Below are 15933 nucleotides of genomic sequence, written 5' to 3'. Positions count from 1 at the left end.
AGGAGAGCTTGCCTAACTTATGTAGCAGCAGAAAAATCAATCAATCAAGGCTCACACAGGTCGCATCCCACATAGGATTGGGCTGATAGATGATGTCATCGTCCATTGCCGATGACCAATAGACAACACGATGCTGAGCCGGCATCGCCGATCCTGCGCCCCGCCCCCATCGCAACCCCGCTCACAAAAAATCCACACTTATGCCCTGTTTACACTAATATGTCGGAGTTTTAAAATGCCACTTTAGAACGAAAACGATCCACATCCACACCGTGTTTTACCTAGCATTTCTGAACAGCCATCCGTCCGCTGAAAACGCGCATCACGTGACCACACACACACACACACACACACACACACACACAGCCACACACACACACTGTCATGAGCTCCAGTGAGCAGTGCACGTCGGACAGTTTATCAAGGATGTACTGCTGGATTTACATATTTATGTAAAAAAAAAAAAATTATATATATATTATATAATATATTTATTCATTTATTCACTGGTGTATTAATTATTATTATTTAGTTTTTTCAAATACTTCTCAAAATCTTATTTATTTGATGGAAGAATCTACGGGGATGGGTATGCCTTTGTTTTTCCTTCATTGTAATAGAGTGGTCCCTTGTTATTCACAGGAGTTACATTCTAAAAATAGGCAATAGGCAAAATCCGCAAAGTAGTCAGCTTTATATCTTACAATTATAGATGTTTTAAGGCTGTAAAACCCCTCACTACACACTTTATACACTTTTCGCAGACAGGCATTAACATTTTCATACATTTCTCTTGTTTAAAAACTCTCAAAGTTCAAACGTTCGTAGAAAAATCAGTCCAGTATTATCATTTGATCATTAACCATTTGATCCTCATTTATTTATTCTTTAATGGCGCCCTACAGCCACGTAACTTCTACCTTCCTTTAGCATGTCCAGAAGTTCAGCTTTTGGTGCGAGGGTTAGTATCTTCCTCTGCCTTTTGGCTGCTACCACAGGTGCCGTTGACAGTGCAGAATGTTTTGTTGACATTGTGGGGAGAAAACTTGCAAACATACAGTACTTCAGAGTCACAATGCTAGTGATTGAAGATTCATGTAAATTTAGCAAGCTGAACGCATTCATTACTGTGCAAGCAACATGGCATGGAGGACATTGACTGACAATGGTCTATAGCCAGTCAGGACTCGGCGTCAATGCACTGTAGAAAAAAAGCATGACAAACTGCAGGAAAAAAAAAAATCCACAAAACTGAAAAGTGAACAGTGTTATAGCAAGAGACCACTGCATTTTGCAAACAAGTGCAATTTGCAGTTTACTATGAATGCAAAAACAAACTTTTTTTTTTAATGTAATGAAATATAAAGCAAGCAATAAAAAGATTAGTATCCTTCATTTCTGCAATGATGCAAAACTTTGGGTTTGGGTAAAAATCAGGACTAGTAGTAAGATGATATTGTGCTGTTATCCAATGGCAAAGATCCTCAAGCTCCCATCTAGCCAGTGTACTCCAATGTTTAAGAGTAATTAGTAGGGTCCGTTGATTAAACCCAGGAAGAATCCACCCATACCTCAAATCACAAGCATGAGAAGCGTAGGTGCTCTTTTTTCAGAGCATACAGCTGAAGTCACAGCTTTTCTCCACTATTCAGTAAAGTGCTCAGGAGTTCATTTTATGTTTAACAAAATGCTTCCTAGAATGGCATTTGTGCTAATTCTCTAATTATCTTCCAGCTAGCAATCAAAAGTGGCAAATGATGGCTTGTTGAAGTGTCTTTAAATGTGCAAACACTGCTACGTTATGTCTTTACACAATCATCAACTGTGTGGGGGAAAAATAAATCCAATACACTTGAATTTGAGCAGAATTCACTTGGGACAGTCCAATATGAATAGAAACACATGGCTGGTAAAAAGACATATGCTACATGAAATATACAAACACTACTTTTTATATCAAATTTCATCAAGTCTGCTTAAGTAGCATGTTTGCTTATGTCATAAGCATCCTACTCTTTTTTTACTTTGAAAGAGATTTCCCAAGCTACATTTAGGCTAATCAACCCGAGGCAGACAACCCAATGGCGACATGCTCAAGTTAGCCTTGTGTGCCCTCCTCATCTACTGGCAGGTCTGTCCTCACCCAAACAAACCCAGAGCTACAGCCTCATCCATCATCCAGCTGACTGGACCTCCCCTTTACAGCTTGGCTTTCATCCATGATGCTTCGTGAGAGGCACTGCACTGCTCAAACTCCCACAGCCCTGGCCTGTGTAAACACGCTAGACATACTTTTCTCAATGGCAATACCCACTGATAGCCAATCACAAGTGTTTGGGGGTGGGAAAGGTTGAAGTTCAGCTATAGAATATCAGACAAAGATGCACCCCACTTGACCTCACAGATGGAACGGTGGACCCACAAATGTTAGCAGCTAAAATACTTTAGATCTTTTTTAGATATACTGGAAATTTAACCATGGCATTTAATTTTTTTATTAATTGTGACACATTTAAAATACAAGTTATTTACTAATTCAATGTTAAATGCAATTAATAGAATGATTATGCACTTTATTTTAAAAAGGTAAAAAAGTGTGAAGTTTTAAAACGATTACACTACTGTTTTAAAGTTTATGTTGTTTAATATTCATTCATTCATTCATTTTCTTTTTGACTTAGTCCCTTTATCAATCTGGGGTCGCCACCGCGGAATGAACTGCCAACTTTTCCAGCATATGTTTTACGCAACGGATGCCCTTCCAGCTGCAACCCATCACTGGGAAACATCCATTCACACTCATTCACACACATACACTATGGACAATTTAGCCAACCCAGTTCACCTATACCACGTTTTTGAACTTGGAAACTGGAGCACCCGGAGGAAACCCACGCGAACAAGGGGAGAAAATGCAAACTCCACACAGAAACGCCAACTAAGCCAGACGGGGATCTGTTTTTTTTTTTTATATATATTTTTATTTAATATTTAGTTATTTCTAGTGAAATACTTTTCAGCAAGACACATTAAAGTGATAAAACTACAGCTAGCAATTTTTATTCTTAATAAGAATTGTATTATTTTTATTTTTGTAACAGTTTTATCATTTTTATTACAATTTTTTTTCTAGAATGTCATATTAATCAAAATAAATTCAATCAAATTAAATAATAAAAAAAAAATTGGTTTGTCATTCCAGACATAAATGAAATCATTTATTAAATAGAGTTATTTAACATTAGTGATACCTTTTTCAGTCTTAAAATGTATATAGATTCATATACATAAAAAAATAAAACTAACATTATAACAATAGCTATAATAACTAATAGTTTCCATCCACTTATTTCTATTTGCATTTTGAATTTTGTGCAAAAAAAAAAAAAAAAGGTTGAGGGAAATGCCAAGATGCGCATACATTTTGAAAATGCGCATAAAAACGTATATATGCACATAACTGAGAAGGATAAACTTTTTATTCTATAAGAAAAGATGTGCATAAACTAGGATTAAAACACTTTTACTAAACAAATTCAAGTATGCGCATTAAAAAATGATTTTGTTATATAAGATCAATGTGGCAAAATGGACAAACCAGCAGGCTGAGCACATTGTAAAGCATCTGAAATGTTGTTTTTGTCATTGTAAAACGTCTTAACCATTTTAGTATTCGTGTTATTATAATATTAATTACATCCAGAATCAAGAGCGTCTGTGCTCCACATCTCAAGCCTTCAAACACCAACGTGTCAGGAACGTTCAATGCGTGTCAGGATTGCCTTCTGGGGTGCAAATCATTTATTAAATGAAGAAAAGATTCACGCAGCTTCTACTGCTGCAATTTCCATTTTTACTTTTGATATTTGGCGCCAGTTAATCAGGAAGTGGTTATTTTGTTCTCTTTGACTCACTGGATGGAAACCCTGCTTTATTCACACGTCTTTTATGCGATATTCCAGTTTTGCAGTTAATTAACATTTTTGGATGGAAACAGCTATTGATTTAAGAAAACACTGCTGAATTGTTAACACTAAAATAACAATGTGAAATGTTTTTACCCAAAGGTTCACTTAAGATTCAACTACAAGTGAAAATAAATGCATAGTCGTATTTACACAGGAATAGCTGAAGCAGTGACCTCCTGCATTAAAGGTGCCTTAAATTCATTAGCAAAACTCTCTCCAGTACATGCATTTGCAATTTTGCATTTCTTAACAGTCTGCTGTGCAACGTTAATAACCTGTCATCTCAAGCCCAGCAGTCCCCAACAACTGCATATTTAGGCAGTGGCATTAATAAATAATGATCCTGTGCTAAAAACAAAGGTGGCTTTGTTCTTTTTAATGGAACCAGACTATTGGAAAGTAATGAAATTAAAAGTAGGACAAAGTTCACACATAAGTGCCTGGAGGAAAGCCCAAGTGGGACATCGGGAGCGAGCTTAACCCCTAACTAGTGGCCAAACTAAATGACATCTTTAGTTAAAGCCAATCCTGTGAACAAGCGCCATTCAAATAGACAGCAGGTGTCCTCGCTCTCGTTCCCTCTCTCTCTCCCCCCATCCTCAGCTGTGCTGTCTGTTATCATTCACTGTGTGCTTGGACTAGAAGACAAATGCTGCAGAGAACAGGCTGCTAGTACAAGCTGCTCGAACATCCTGTCTCTTTGAAATGTATATGACTGAATGGTTTGTCGAGTTGTCTAGATTTGGATATCTTTTAGGAATTATTTACGTAGACCATCAATATTGCATGTAAAAAATAGAAAAATACCAATTTCCTTACAGTTTGTTATGATATTATACTTGAATTTACTTTTATAATAATCACATTGCATTCAATATACTGCCACTTTCATATGCCACAATGCCTATATAGTCAGGTTGTCAAAAGTATTGACTTCAGTACCAATCAAAGCTTTGAAAGACTCCATTGTAACCATGTTTGCACTTGGTGAACATCGGTGAAGAGTTGTGAACCGATGACTTTCATAGCCAATTAAAGTCCTATCGGTTGAACTCACAATTGCCAACCAACGGTGTATAACCTCCTAGGGCTTAGTGGCCACATACGTGAACGGCACATTTTAGCTCTTAAGTGACTATTTAAAATACTTTGAATGTTTTATATTTTGTTACAGACATACAGTGTGTCATCCTGCAATTATTTTGCAGCATATGAAATGTCTCAAACTCTATTTTAACTGTCCAAAAACTACTCTCTGATAGTCAAAACATGTTCAGAAAATATGTATGTATTATTAATGCATTAAAATAAATCAGTATTTTAAAATGCAATATTTTAAATACAAAATAGACACGTAAATTTTTTTTAATATTTAATAATAATCTGACCAGTTAACTGTTAATATCCGATTAACGAGCGGCGGTTGTCAGTTAGCAAAATTATCCGAAATGAGCACCTCTAATTTGAACCAATAAAGTCACATGAAATGTTTTGAAGATGTTCTTGGTATCTATCTAGGCTTTAAGGGCGTACTCACACTAGGTGCAGTTGCCTCAAATCATGCCGTAGCGCAATTGTCCCCTTTCCCCTCTCCTCCGACGGCTTGCACTCAAACTGCATTTTGCCTTCCAAACCAGAGCCCGTTCACATCATTGATGATGCGGCTGGTCAGTTTAACAGGAAGAGAAGCACTTTCGCTCAGCACACTTTTAACGCTCATAAATGATCATGAAAGTTCTCGTGCTGCAGGTATTAGGAGGTTTGCTGAAGGTGAAACTGGTGTGCAGCGATGGGTTTGTATCTTTAATAAACTACAACAGTTTGCGCTCATTGAAAAGTATAAATGATTAATAAACTCATATGAAACAGCCCTTTAAAATTGACGTTGCGTCTTCAGTTTCAGGCTCAGGTGCGCTTTGCACTCACACTACATGCCTGATTCAGAACACTCACACTAGTCAAACGAACCGGGAAACACCCCTGGGCATGGTTCGGATAGCATAGTGTGAGTGCACCCTAAGTGTTTCAGGACCCTCACTATCTTTTGGAGCTGTGAACCTACACTGGTCTCACGGTTCGGTTACGATTATCATGCCATCGATTTGGTTCAATTCGATTTCTCAGTGCATTGACGATGCTTTCCATACACAGATTTATATTTTTTTCATAGCAGCAATTCTTGTATTAAAATGTATAAATATATTTATATTATATACTATCTGTAATACAATTGTGTCCATTAATACAAACAGTCAGATATATAAACTGTACCTTTAGCACCTGTGTACCTGTAGCATTTATAGCAAATAATATAAACAAATATAAATATCCCGCTCGCTTTCTGAGCCTTGTCTACCAAGTTCTCTTACACCCCTTCAATTGGTCACACGCTCAACAAAAAGGGCTGCGATTGGCTCTTGTGCGCTGTACTCCTCACAAATGAATGACACTGATTAGCGGCAGCAGTGATCACAGCTGATCCATGATAGACACGGTGAAGAAAACTCTGCAGGCACGCGCTCGTGTCTGTATCCAGAAGTATCGCTGTAACCGTCGAGAGGAGAGGAAAAGTCACGCCAGCAGGTCAAATGGGCCACAGTGAGAGAGAAAGAGAAATGGAGTTTACTTTATATTCTCATAATCGAAGTGAAAGAGGGGCTTCTGTTGTAGGTGTCAGTGAAAGACTGATCCAGCAAGCACACACGCAGTGAAATTCGGCAGTTTCTGCATTTTAAGGTAGTTGGAGCGTTGTAAATACTCGTGCTTTGGGTGAACTAACCCTTTACATCTTTCTGCGTCTCCACTACACTGTCTTTCAATCTGCAAATGCTTATGTACAAAAACGAAGTTGTGAACGAATTTCAGATCAGCAACACATCAGGCCAGTTCTTGCTAAGACGACAATGATTTAGCAATAATATAACATTTCAAAGTATCCAAAAACACTTGGATAAAAACACTTTAATCATTATTTTTGACTCAAATCTAACAAAGGCTATGCTCTTTGGTTGATTATTGTCCAGATTTCGATTTGAAAATATCACATTTCTACTTAATTCTATAAGCATAAATGCTGCAAATAGGCACTTGCAAAGTAAAACCTAGTGTTCAGATCAGATTTTCCTCTGCAGTTGAGTTTAAGTTATATACACAACTGATAGTATTGGCATTTGACAGGAGGGGGACAGACTCCATAGCACAACTGTAAAAACAGAAAATCTTTGCTTCATCTAAATCGTGCGTGCTTATGTATGCGCTTGTCATGCTGTTTTAAGACATTCTTTGAGAGCTCCTGGTTTTAAAGTCACCGGTGAAGCATATCTTCAAACAGCTGACAGTCTATCTTGGGTTTTATGACCCAAAAGCACTGAATTCAGCAACTTCACCTGTGCGCTTCATCTCAGCTGCTTTCCTGAACAACTTTTTACACGGTTTTTATTAGAAACTACAAGCTAGGAGACTGGGATCAAGCTACAAGTTGGCCTTAAGCTTTAAATGGAAAAGTTCACAGAAAATTACCTCACCGTATAGTGTATATAGTTTATTTCGTCAGCTGAACACAAAAGAAGATATTTTGATGATGCTGGTTGACGCTATTGACTTCCATAATAAATAAAAAATACAGTGGAAGTCCATAGGTGCTATCAACCATTCCAAATATCTTCTTTTGTGTTCAACTGAAGAAAAACTCAAATCTTGAACAAATGAAAATTGCGTAAATTAAGACAGTTTCATTTTTAGGTGAACTATCCCTTCAGGCTTACAACTGCTGTGTCTAAATAAACCGTTTCTCACTTCTACATTCTGGCTGAAAGAGAAGTGATACTCATCGTCATGTAAACATCTGCAGCAGCCCTAATAAAACGTCTAGACCAGGCAGGTGCCGGTATAAGATTCTGATGGTATGATAATCTTGGATAAAAATATCACGGTTTCACAGTTTGACGGTTTTGTGATTACTGCTCTAAAATATATTCTTTTTAAATGTCTGGGTAAAAAACAAAAACTTTTTTCCCCTTTGAACACAAATGTTTCTCAAAATAAAATATATTAAGATATTATGGAACAGTAAACATGTCAGGCTAAATAATTTTAATCGTTCATTGACTTCTGCTGTCTTCATTAGTTTCAAAAACACTGATTTCTTTACAATTTAAAACAGCATCATTTGATATTTTTTTCTGCTGGATACTGTCATCCTAAAAAACAAACAAAAAACGTTAAAAAAAATAAATAAAAAAAATTGTACACATACCTTAGGAATAGTATAGCAGAAAATTCTGAAGGTTTTAAAACCTTGACTTTACCAAACCGTGGTATACCTTGAAAACGGTTATCGTCCCATGCCTAATCTAGACACTTAAGTAATGATATTTTTTTTATTGGAAAAATGTTAATGTAATTCAGTGGATCTTTAAAATACCTAAATCGCATGTAGACAAAATATGACTAGCAAAACTACTACATTGTTTTATTCATCTCTTTTTTGTCCAGCCCAAAACATATTTGCTGAATGACTTCATAAAAGGGCTCGTTTACACTTGGTATTCAATTCTGTTGGGTCAAGTAATCGGCGTCATTCACAGCGCAAGCCTTGCACATAGTAGTGCATTTATACTTCTGCGTGCTGCTTGTGTTGCTCTGCAATAACACATCTAAAACACTAGCTGGCAGTAGGTACTTTTGTTCCTCTGTGTCGAGTTTCTTTGTTTTTTCTGAACACTACAAGAAGCTAAAACCCGCTCATTCAGATGCGGAAACCGGCGGACATGCAACAACTTTAGTCAGAAAGTAAACACAAAACAAAGGTTTCCAACTGGAGCTCCTCCATAGGACTGGACACACTTGTAAACACTCGCTTCAATGGGCTTGCTGCTCTCCATGCTGCCCATGCTCGTCATCATTATCAAGCTGACCAATCATAGAGCTTGTGCTACGTAGTATGTGGTCTAATATGTAGTACTATGTTATATTTATTTTTATTTTGAGAAGTGTGCGTCAGTGTCGGCGTCAGCCACGGCAAGGGGTATAGACCACAGAAGTATCACAGAGCGGGGTCACGTGACTCCACACGCGGTAGGGAAAGTAATTGTAATAATTAACCTGTAAAAATTTGATCAATTATAGGCTCTCAATATCAATTTCGATTACTTTTCAATTAATTGCCCAGTCCTATAAGGTAAAATATTAGCAAAATTACAAAATAATTTTATCAGTCATCTCGTCCAACTCAGAACATATTGTCCTGAATGACTTCATTGAAAAGGGCTCATTTACACTTGGTATTAAGATTAGTTTCATCATTTTAATTACAACTGGAAAACGTTGTGATGTAAACGCTCATGTGATTTAATCTGTTCAAGAAGTTTTCAATGAAATCCGAACACAAGAGAGACATGTTAATTCTAGTTGGAAAGAGTTTTTTTTAGTAATAATGATGGCCTATGAATGTACCCTGAACCAGTAATCTGGCTATTAATAAAATGCCAATGCTAAATAACACACCTATACCCAATGATTAGATGATGATGCTGTGCGATGGACCTCTCAATTTCATTCAAATGACCAAATTTGTCATTCAAAACATACACGCTTCATTTGCTTGGGTTGGTTCTGATGGTCAGGCACAATCGAGCCTTCTCTACATTAGTATTCCAAGCTCGCAACTGGTTTAACCCAAGACTCCATAAAATGAACAACAGTAAAGGCCAAACTTGATTTAAGAAGCTTTGATTAGACGTATTGTGACCAGGCTTATGGCACTTCTGGCTTGTCTGTAGGCCATCTGTTGTAGCAAGATGAAAGACAAGCCAAGTAGTTCAAACGCAGTTTATAGGAAGTCTACCTACTATATCTTTAGCAGCCATGCAAGTGTGTTCAGAATTAGAGAGATGCACAGATTCATAATGACAATTACAAACTCATTTATAGACTGAACGAGCGTTTAATGAAACCATAAAATGTGCGGATAAAAAAGATCTGTGTAATCTCATTAAGAGACAAGCTACCAATTCTCTCTTGAGGTGAATTGAACAGTTTGCTTTAGTCCTCTAATGTGACCTAAAAAAAAGCAAGAATTATTGGTCCATTTAAGTCCTCCTGTATAGTTTGTACTTACAAATTGAAAAGTTGCTTTCAAATTATAATTTTGACTTGAAATATTTGGCTTTTAATCTTTACAATATGTTGAAAGGCGCTTTGCTGATTCCACCACAACTGCAAAATACTACTGAAATGTAGTTTTGTAAATGAAAAGTATTTATTTGTGAACAACAGTATGAATACCATATTTAAAAAAATTTAAAACAGACAAAATCTTGGAAATGAGTTAGCAATTCCAGTTTCATCATTCTGATGTTAGTTTAATGTTTTTAAAAGGCATCTGGATACAACTTGCCAAAAAGCATTCATTTCGGATAATTGTTAAGTTTAATCACAAAATATTTTCGCCGGCATGGTGCCTCAGTATCACCTCACAACAAAAAGGTCACTGGTTTGAGTTCCGGCTGGGTCAGTTGGCATTTCTTTGTGGAGTTTGCATGTTCCGGTTTACCCACAGTCCAAAGATATGCACTATACATGAATTGAATAAACGAAATCGGACATAGTGTGTGTGAATGTGAGAGTGTATGGGTGTTTGAAAGGGCTTGCACTGTGTAAAACATAAGCTGGTTAAGTTGGCAGTTCATTACGCTGTGGCAACCCCTGATGAATAAAGGGACTAAGCCAAAGGAAAATGAATGAATGAAAAAAAAAACAGCAAACTGAAATGTACATTTATATAACATTCCCCATGTTTTCAGACCTTGCATATTAAGAAAAAAATATTTTCATGCATGTTCATTTCCATGTACACTCAAAACACCCCTATAAACCAGAAAAATGAATGGACAAAACATTTTCTTTAAATTCCATCATAATGACATTGTAAGCACTAAGCAAACCAAGATTAAATGTATTGTTTATGAATACCTTTACACGCACATAAAACAAAAAGTTATTCAACAATTTCTTCTACTCAGTGTCAGTATATTGTGCGCATTCACAATCACTATGCAGTGACAAAGTGAAGTAAAGGTAGTTGGAAGAACGTGAGGGTAAAAAAATTACTAACAATTTTCATTTTTGGGTGAACTAACACTTTAAGCAACACTAAATGTCTTGGACTAGGGGTGTCCAAAGTTGGCCCTGGAGGGCTGCTGTCCTGCATAGTTTCAATTTCCTTCCACACACCTGCCTGGAAGGTTCTGGTATACCTAGAAAGAGCTTGATTAGCTGGTTCAGGTGTGTTTAATTGGGGTTGGAACTAAAATATGCAGGACACAGGCCCTCCAGGACCGAGTTTGGCCACCCCTGCCTTGGACTATAAATATGAACTTCAACAGATCAATCTCTCACAATGTGTTGGAAAGCAGCAAATGGGTAAAGTGGAATAATTACAGAACAAGAAATGTCTCACAGCTGCAGCAATATCAGGTCCAGCTTTTCAGGAGGATATGTTAAGCTTGGTTTTCATTTTTGAAAAGAAATATAAATAAAATATACACACTAACAAGCCAATTTATGCCTGGTTAAGTAAAATAAAGAGCTACTCCACAAGTATGAAGCAAAGTCATGGTGCTTTAGTAAGTAATGTCATGAGCAACACTGGCTGTTATGTACCTTTCCAACATATCCTTTCATTTGCACGTGGTGCTGCATCAACCAGTTACATATACATAAACTTACCTGCTGGTATGACGAGTCCTCTGGGCGAAAATCACTGCTGGTTTGCTCAAATTGAAGATTGAAGTGAGGCAGTCTGTGAAGCAGGTTAACCCACCACGGAGGAGAGTAGTTCACGACGGCTGCCATTATCTTTATGACAATAACACTCCGAGCCGACAGAAACTAAAGCAGGAAGTTCAAAATTTGCCTTTAAACAATGTCATTAGACTGCAAATGATATAAAACGCTGCTATTCACAGGAAAATATAGATCTGTCGTCATACATCCATAGTGATATGAAGCTAAAAGCGGCTGTTTTGAAGCTCCAGCAGTCCCCAGAGTGAAACCGAAAGGTGGTGAAGTAAAACGAGGTGAATACACCAACAGAGAGCTAATCGTTTGAAGAATTTGAACGGTATGAAACAAGACTTGAGCTTCCCAATTCCTACCGGCTGACAGAAACACACAAGGGAAGCGTGATTAACAAGCCTCTACTTCCTCTCTCAAAACTGCCTATTGTTTAGAGACATTTAAACTAAGCGCGTGCACACGATACACCCTGAGATGTGCATGTATTCAACGCTGAATCCGTTCCTAGATCCAAGACTCAATCCTCGGGCTGCTTTCAAAGCCAGCCAGTTTTGAGATGGATCTCCCCCTGTTTGATGTCAGTCATTGGCCGAGATTAGTGCCAAGCGTTTGTCTGCTGCTCCGTCATTCCCATTCCTCCGTCATTTCGTCCTTATTAGTCCTAAATGACCGTGGAAAGGTGTTTATGAAGTCGAAATCTCCTTGTGTGGGTTAATGGGTGCCACGCGACTCCTCCCTGCCGACAAAACTCGGTGAGATGAGCTGTAATCCAGTGTTAGTGAAGGGGAGAGAGAGAGACCGATGCCCACTGTAACAAACTCTGAGCTGAGAGAGGCTGGTGGATTTACCAGGGTATGAGATAAGCGTTGAGAATGCGGACATCTAGTGGTCAGATATAATATTACACAAATTTGTGAGATGGATAGATATTAATACATGTGTTCACAAAAAGCTAAATAAATAGGCTCTGTACTATCAGAATTTCAAAAATAAGTACGGTAAAACATGGGTTCTTTCCATTTAAAGATGTTTACTGAATTCTCATAACAATAAACCCCTTTCTTGCACTTTCCCATTTCGTAATATAACTAAAACAGTCCAATAAGGGCGGAGAAAACCATTGCAAACAAAGGAGTAAGGGGTGAAATCAACAAATGTACACAACTAAACAGCCAGCCTGCTGAATGGGGTGATTCTTTTTTCTCCAAAAGTGGACCTTTTTGCAGCTATTTGCCTCATTGTCTGTACACATTTTCTCATTTTGTGACATTTTAAGCACTTTTAAGTTTTTAGCCGAATTAGCTTGTCGCATATCATAACCACTTTTTGAAGTACCAAATATTTAAAGATTTATAATAAATAAATGTGAAATAATGCTTATTTTTAGAATACTTATCATATATATTAGAAAAAAATAGGTTTTTAAGTTTAAGTTTTAAATTAAAAACTATTGCAAATATAACAAACTGGCCAGCACATTCAACTTTCCTCAGTCAAACATTTTCCTCAGGCGAACATTTAATGTCAGTCGGCGGTGTCTTTCGGTGAATTGTCATCCCATTCAAAAACGCCGCGTTTAAGATCTGATTTCTTCATAGGCAAAACAAGCGAACTTCACCTGGCTGAGATATGATATAAAGTGGGTACCAGACCAAACAAGAAGCACTGCATTATTTTTTTTCACGCCATGTCTTTAAAATAAGGAAATTAATGGTACCCCAGTATTTTGAACTGAATTTCTGTGCTAGCCTGCAGCTAATGAAGGCGCCTGAGTTTTTCAGGTTTTTCGTCTCTTTTTACGCTTTAACAATCAAATGGATGCTTAAGTCTATTTAACTGATTATATTTGAATTACATTACAACATCGATTATGTAATAGGAACCTTGAGAAATTGAAAATAGTCACATAAACCTTTCACAGTTCATCATTGGCTGGAAAACACTGGCTGAGCATATTGCCCATTTTGCCATTTCAATAAAAAAATGATTAAAAGATTTAAAATTAAAGTTACTTGTAAACTGTTTTCTCTATTGAAAAACAATATAGTGGCAAAAGAAGAAGTTTCTTAAGTCAGATTGTGTGTTTTCTTGCACAGCTGGATTCCTGAAAAATATTTGTTAGCATTGGCCAAAACTCATTAGCTGGAGTCACACAGAAGCGGCAGACAACAAAGGAATTTGCTTGGTCTTAAAGCCTCATTCAATGGATTATGTTCACTATTTATTATGGCATAGCCATCAAAATAGACAAATGAGCTCATTAAGCGACAAAGATTAATATTTTAATGATTTTTGCCATAAAAGAAAAAAAAAACTTCAGACAGTGCGTGGCTATTCAACACATGTGCAACTTAAGACTAGTTTTGTGGTCCAGGGTCACATATAACAAAGTCTACAGTTCTGGAAAACTAAGAGATCACTTCAAATTTATTGTTATCAGCATTTGCAATAGGGGTGTTTTGACTGTACATGTAGGTATGTATTTATGTATGTATGTATGTGAGTCAATATGCAAGGTCTAAAAACATGGGAAATTTTATATAAATATAAATTTCAGTTTGCTTTTTTTGTTTTCATTCATTCATTCACTTTCCTTCAACTCAGTCCCTTCAGTCATCCGGGGTTGCCACAGCGGAATGAACCGCTTACTTATCCAGCATATGTTTTACACAGCGGATGCCCTTTCAGATGAACCAAGTACTGGGAAACACTCATACACTCCCATTCACACACATAAACTACGGACAATTTAGATTAGTCAATTCACCTAAACCACGTGTCTTTGGACTGTGGTATAGGTGAATTGAATAATCTAAATTAATTAATCATGCAGTATAAATAAATATCTGAATTCTGCCCCTTTATCTGTGAGAAACACAACTCAACACACACACATACAAAACATTCATTCATTAATTTTCTTTTCGGCTTAGTCCCTTTATTAATCAGGGGTCGCCACAGCGGAATGAACCGCCAACTCATCCAGCATTTGTTTTACGCAGCGGATGCCCTTCCAGCCGCAACCCATAACTGGGAAACACATACACACATACACTAAGGACAATTTAGCCTACCCAATTTACCTGTACTGCATGTCTTTGGACTGTGGGGGAAACCCACGCGAACACAGGGAGAACATGCAAACTCCACACAGAAACACCAACTGAGCCGAGGCTCGAACCAGCAACCTTCTTACTGTGAGGCGACAGCACTACTTACTGCGCCACTGCTTCGCCCCTACACATACAATACAGCAAATATCTAATCAATCAATCAATCAATCAATCAATCAATCAATCAATCAATCAATCAATCAATCAATCAATCAATCAAGCAATATCAACAGTTTCTTACAAATGCAACTGATGCAGTGACCTTTGTGTGTTAACATCATTCCAGTGCCATAGCAATAATAATAAAATAAAATAACACTGTTAACTGCATTTCCTGTATACAGGAAACAAATATGTTAAGTGTTTAGTAACAGTTTAATATAAAAAAAGGCCTTTTCCGCTTTCACTTTCACTATGAAAGAAGTGGGAAAATTAAAAATGTTCATGAACTATCACGTGCAAGTCAATATGAGCATTGGCATGTGATGATAATTAGTCAACATGTAAGCAGTTCAAGTCTTGCTAGAAATGTGATGCAGTGTGAATAAAGGTACATTTATTTAGGCATCAAGAAATGATTCATCTAGTTTCCTTATGACCCATTATGTTTATTACAAAACAACGTTCATCTAACATATAGTGGCCTTAGCTTCATTAAAGGCTGTTGTTCATTGTTATAAATGCTAATTTAGCTGTATTCTAATGTATTGGCTTTTCCAACAGACCGAACTTCATAAATTATTTTATGAGTCATTTATAATGAACTCTGACTTTTATTTTTAGTAGTTCCTTAAGGTCAGGGTGGATTCCTAGGATATGTTCTGTCTTCAACATTAAACTATATTGACCGAAAGGGGAAGCATGAAAACAGATCCAAAGATTGATTGTCTGATCATTGCAACAGCATAACACTTTTCATATTCATGCATATTGAATATTTTTTAACACTAGTGAGCATAATTAAGGTAATAAATTAATAAATAACACATTAAAACGGCATAATAAAGTATGGATTAACATAGGCCTAAATGCAACACTGATGTGAAATCATTAAC

At 36.9% G+C, this 15933-nt stretch overlaps 1 protein-coding gene across 1 annotated transcript in view; it reads right to left on the bottom strand.

Annotated features, from left to right (window-relative positions):
• ttyh3a (tweety family member 3a) overlaps nt 1-12582 on the bottom strand; it is a 158518-nt gene extending 145936 nt beyond the window's left edge. The window contains exon 1 of the mRNA XM_056453943.1: nt 11697-12582. Coding sequence (XP_056309918.1) covers nt 11697-11822 — 126 coding nt within the window. The 5' untranslated portion in view covers nt 11823-12582. The remainder of the gene's footprint in view (nt 1-11696) is intronic.
• Nucleotides 12583-15933: the final 3351 nt, after the last annotated feature.

Source organism: Danio aesculapii, chromosome 3 (genome assembly GCF_903798145.1).
Source record: "Danio aesculapii chromosome 3, fDanAes4.1, whole genome shotgun sequence".
Taxonomy (NCBI): Eukaryota; Metazoa; Chordata; class Actinopteri; order Cypriniformes; family Danionidae; genus Danio; species Danio aesculapii.
The sequence above is the reverse complement of the archived record's forward strand: the minus strand, read 5'-3'. Positions and strand labels throughout refer to the sequence as shown.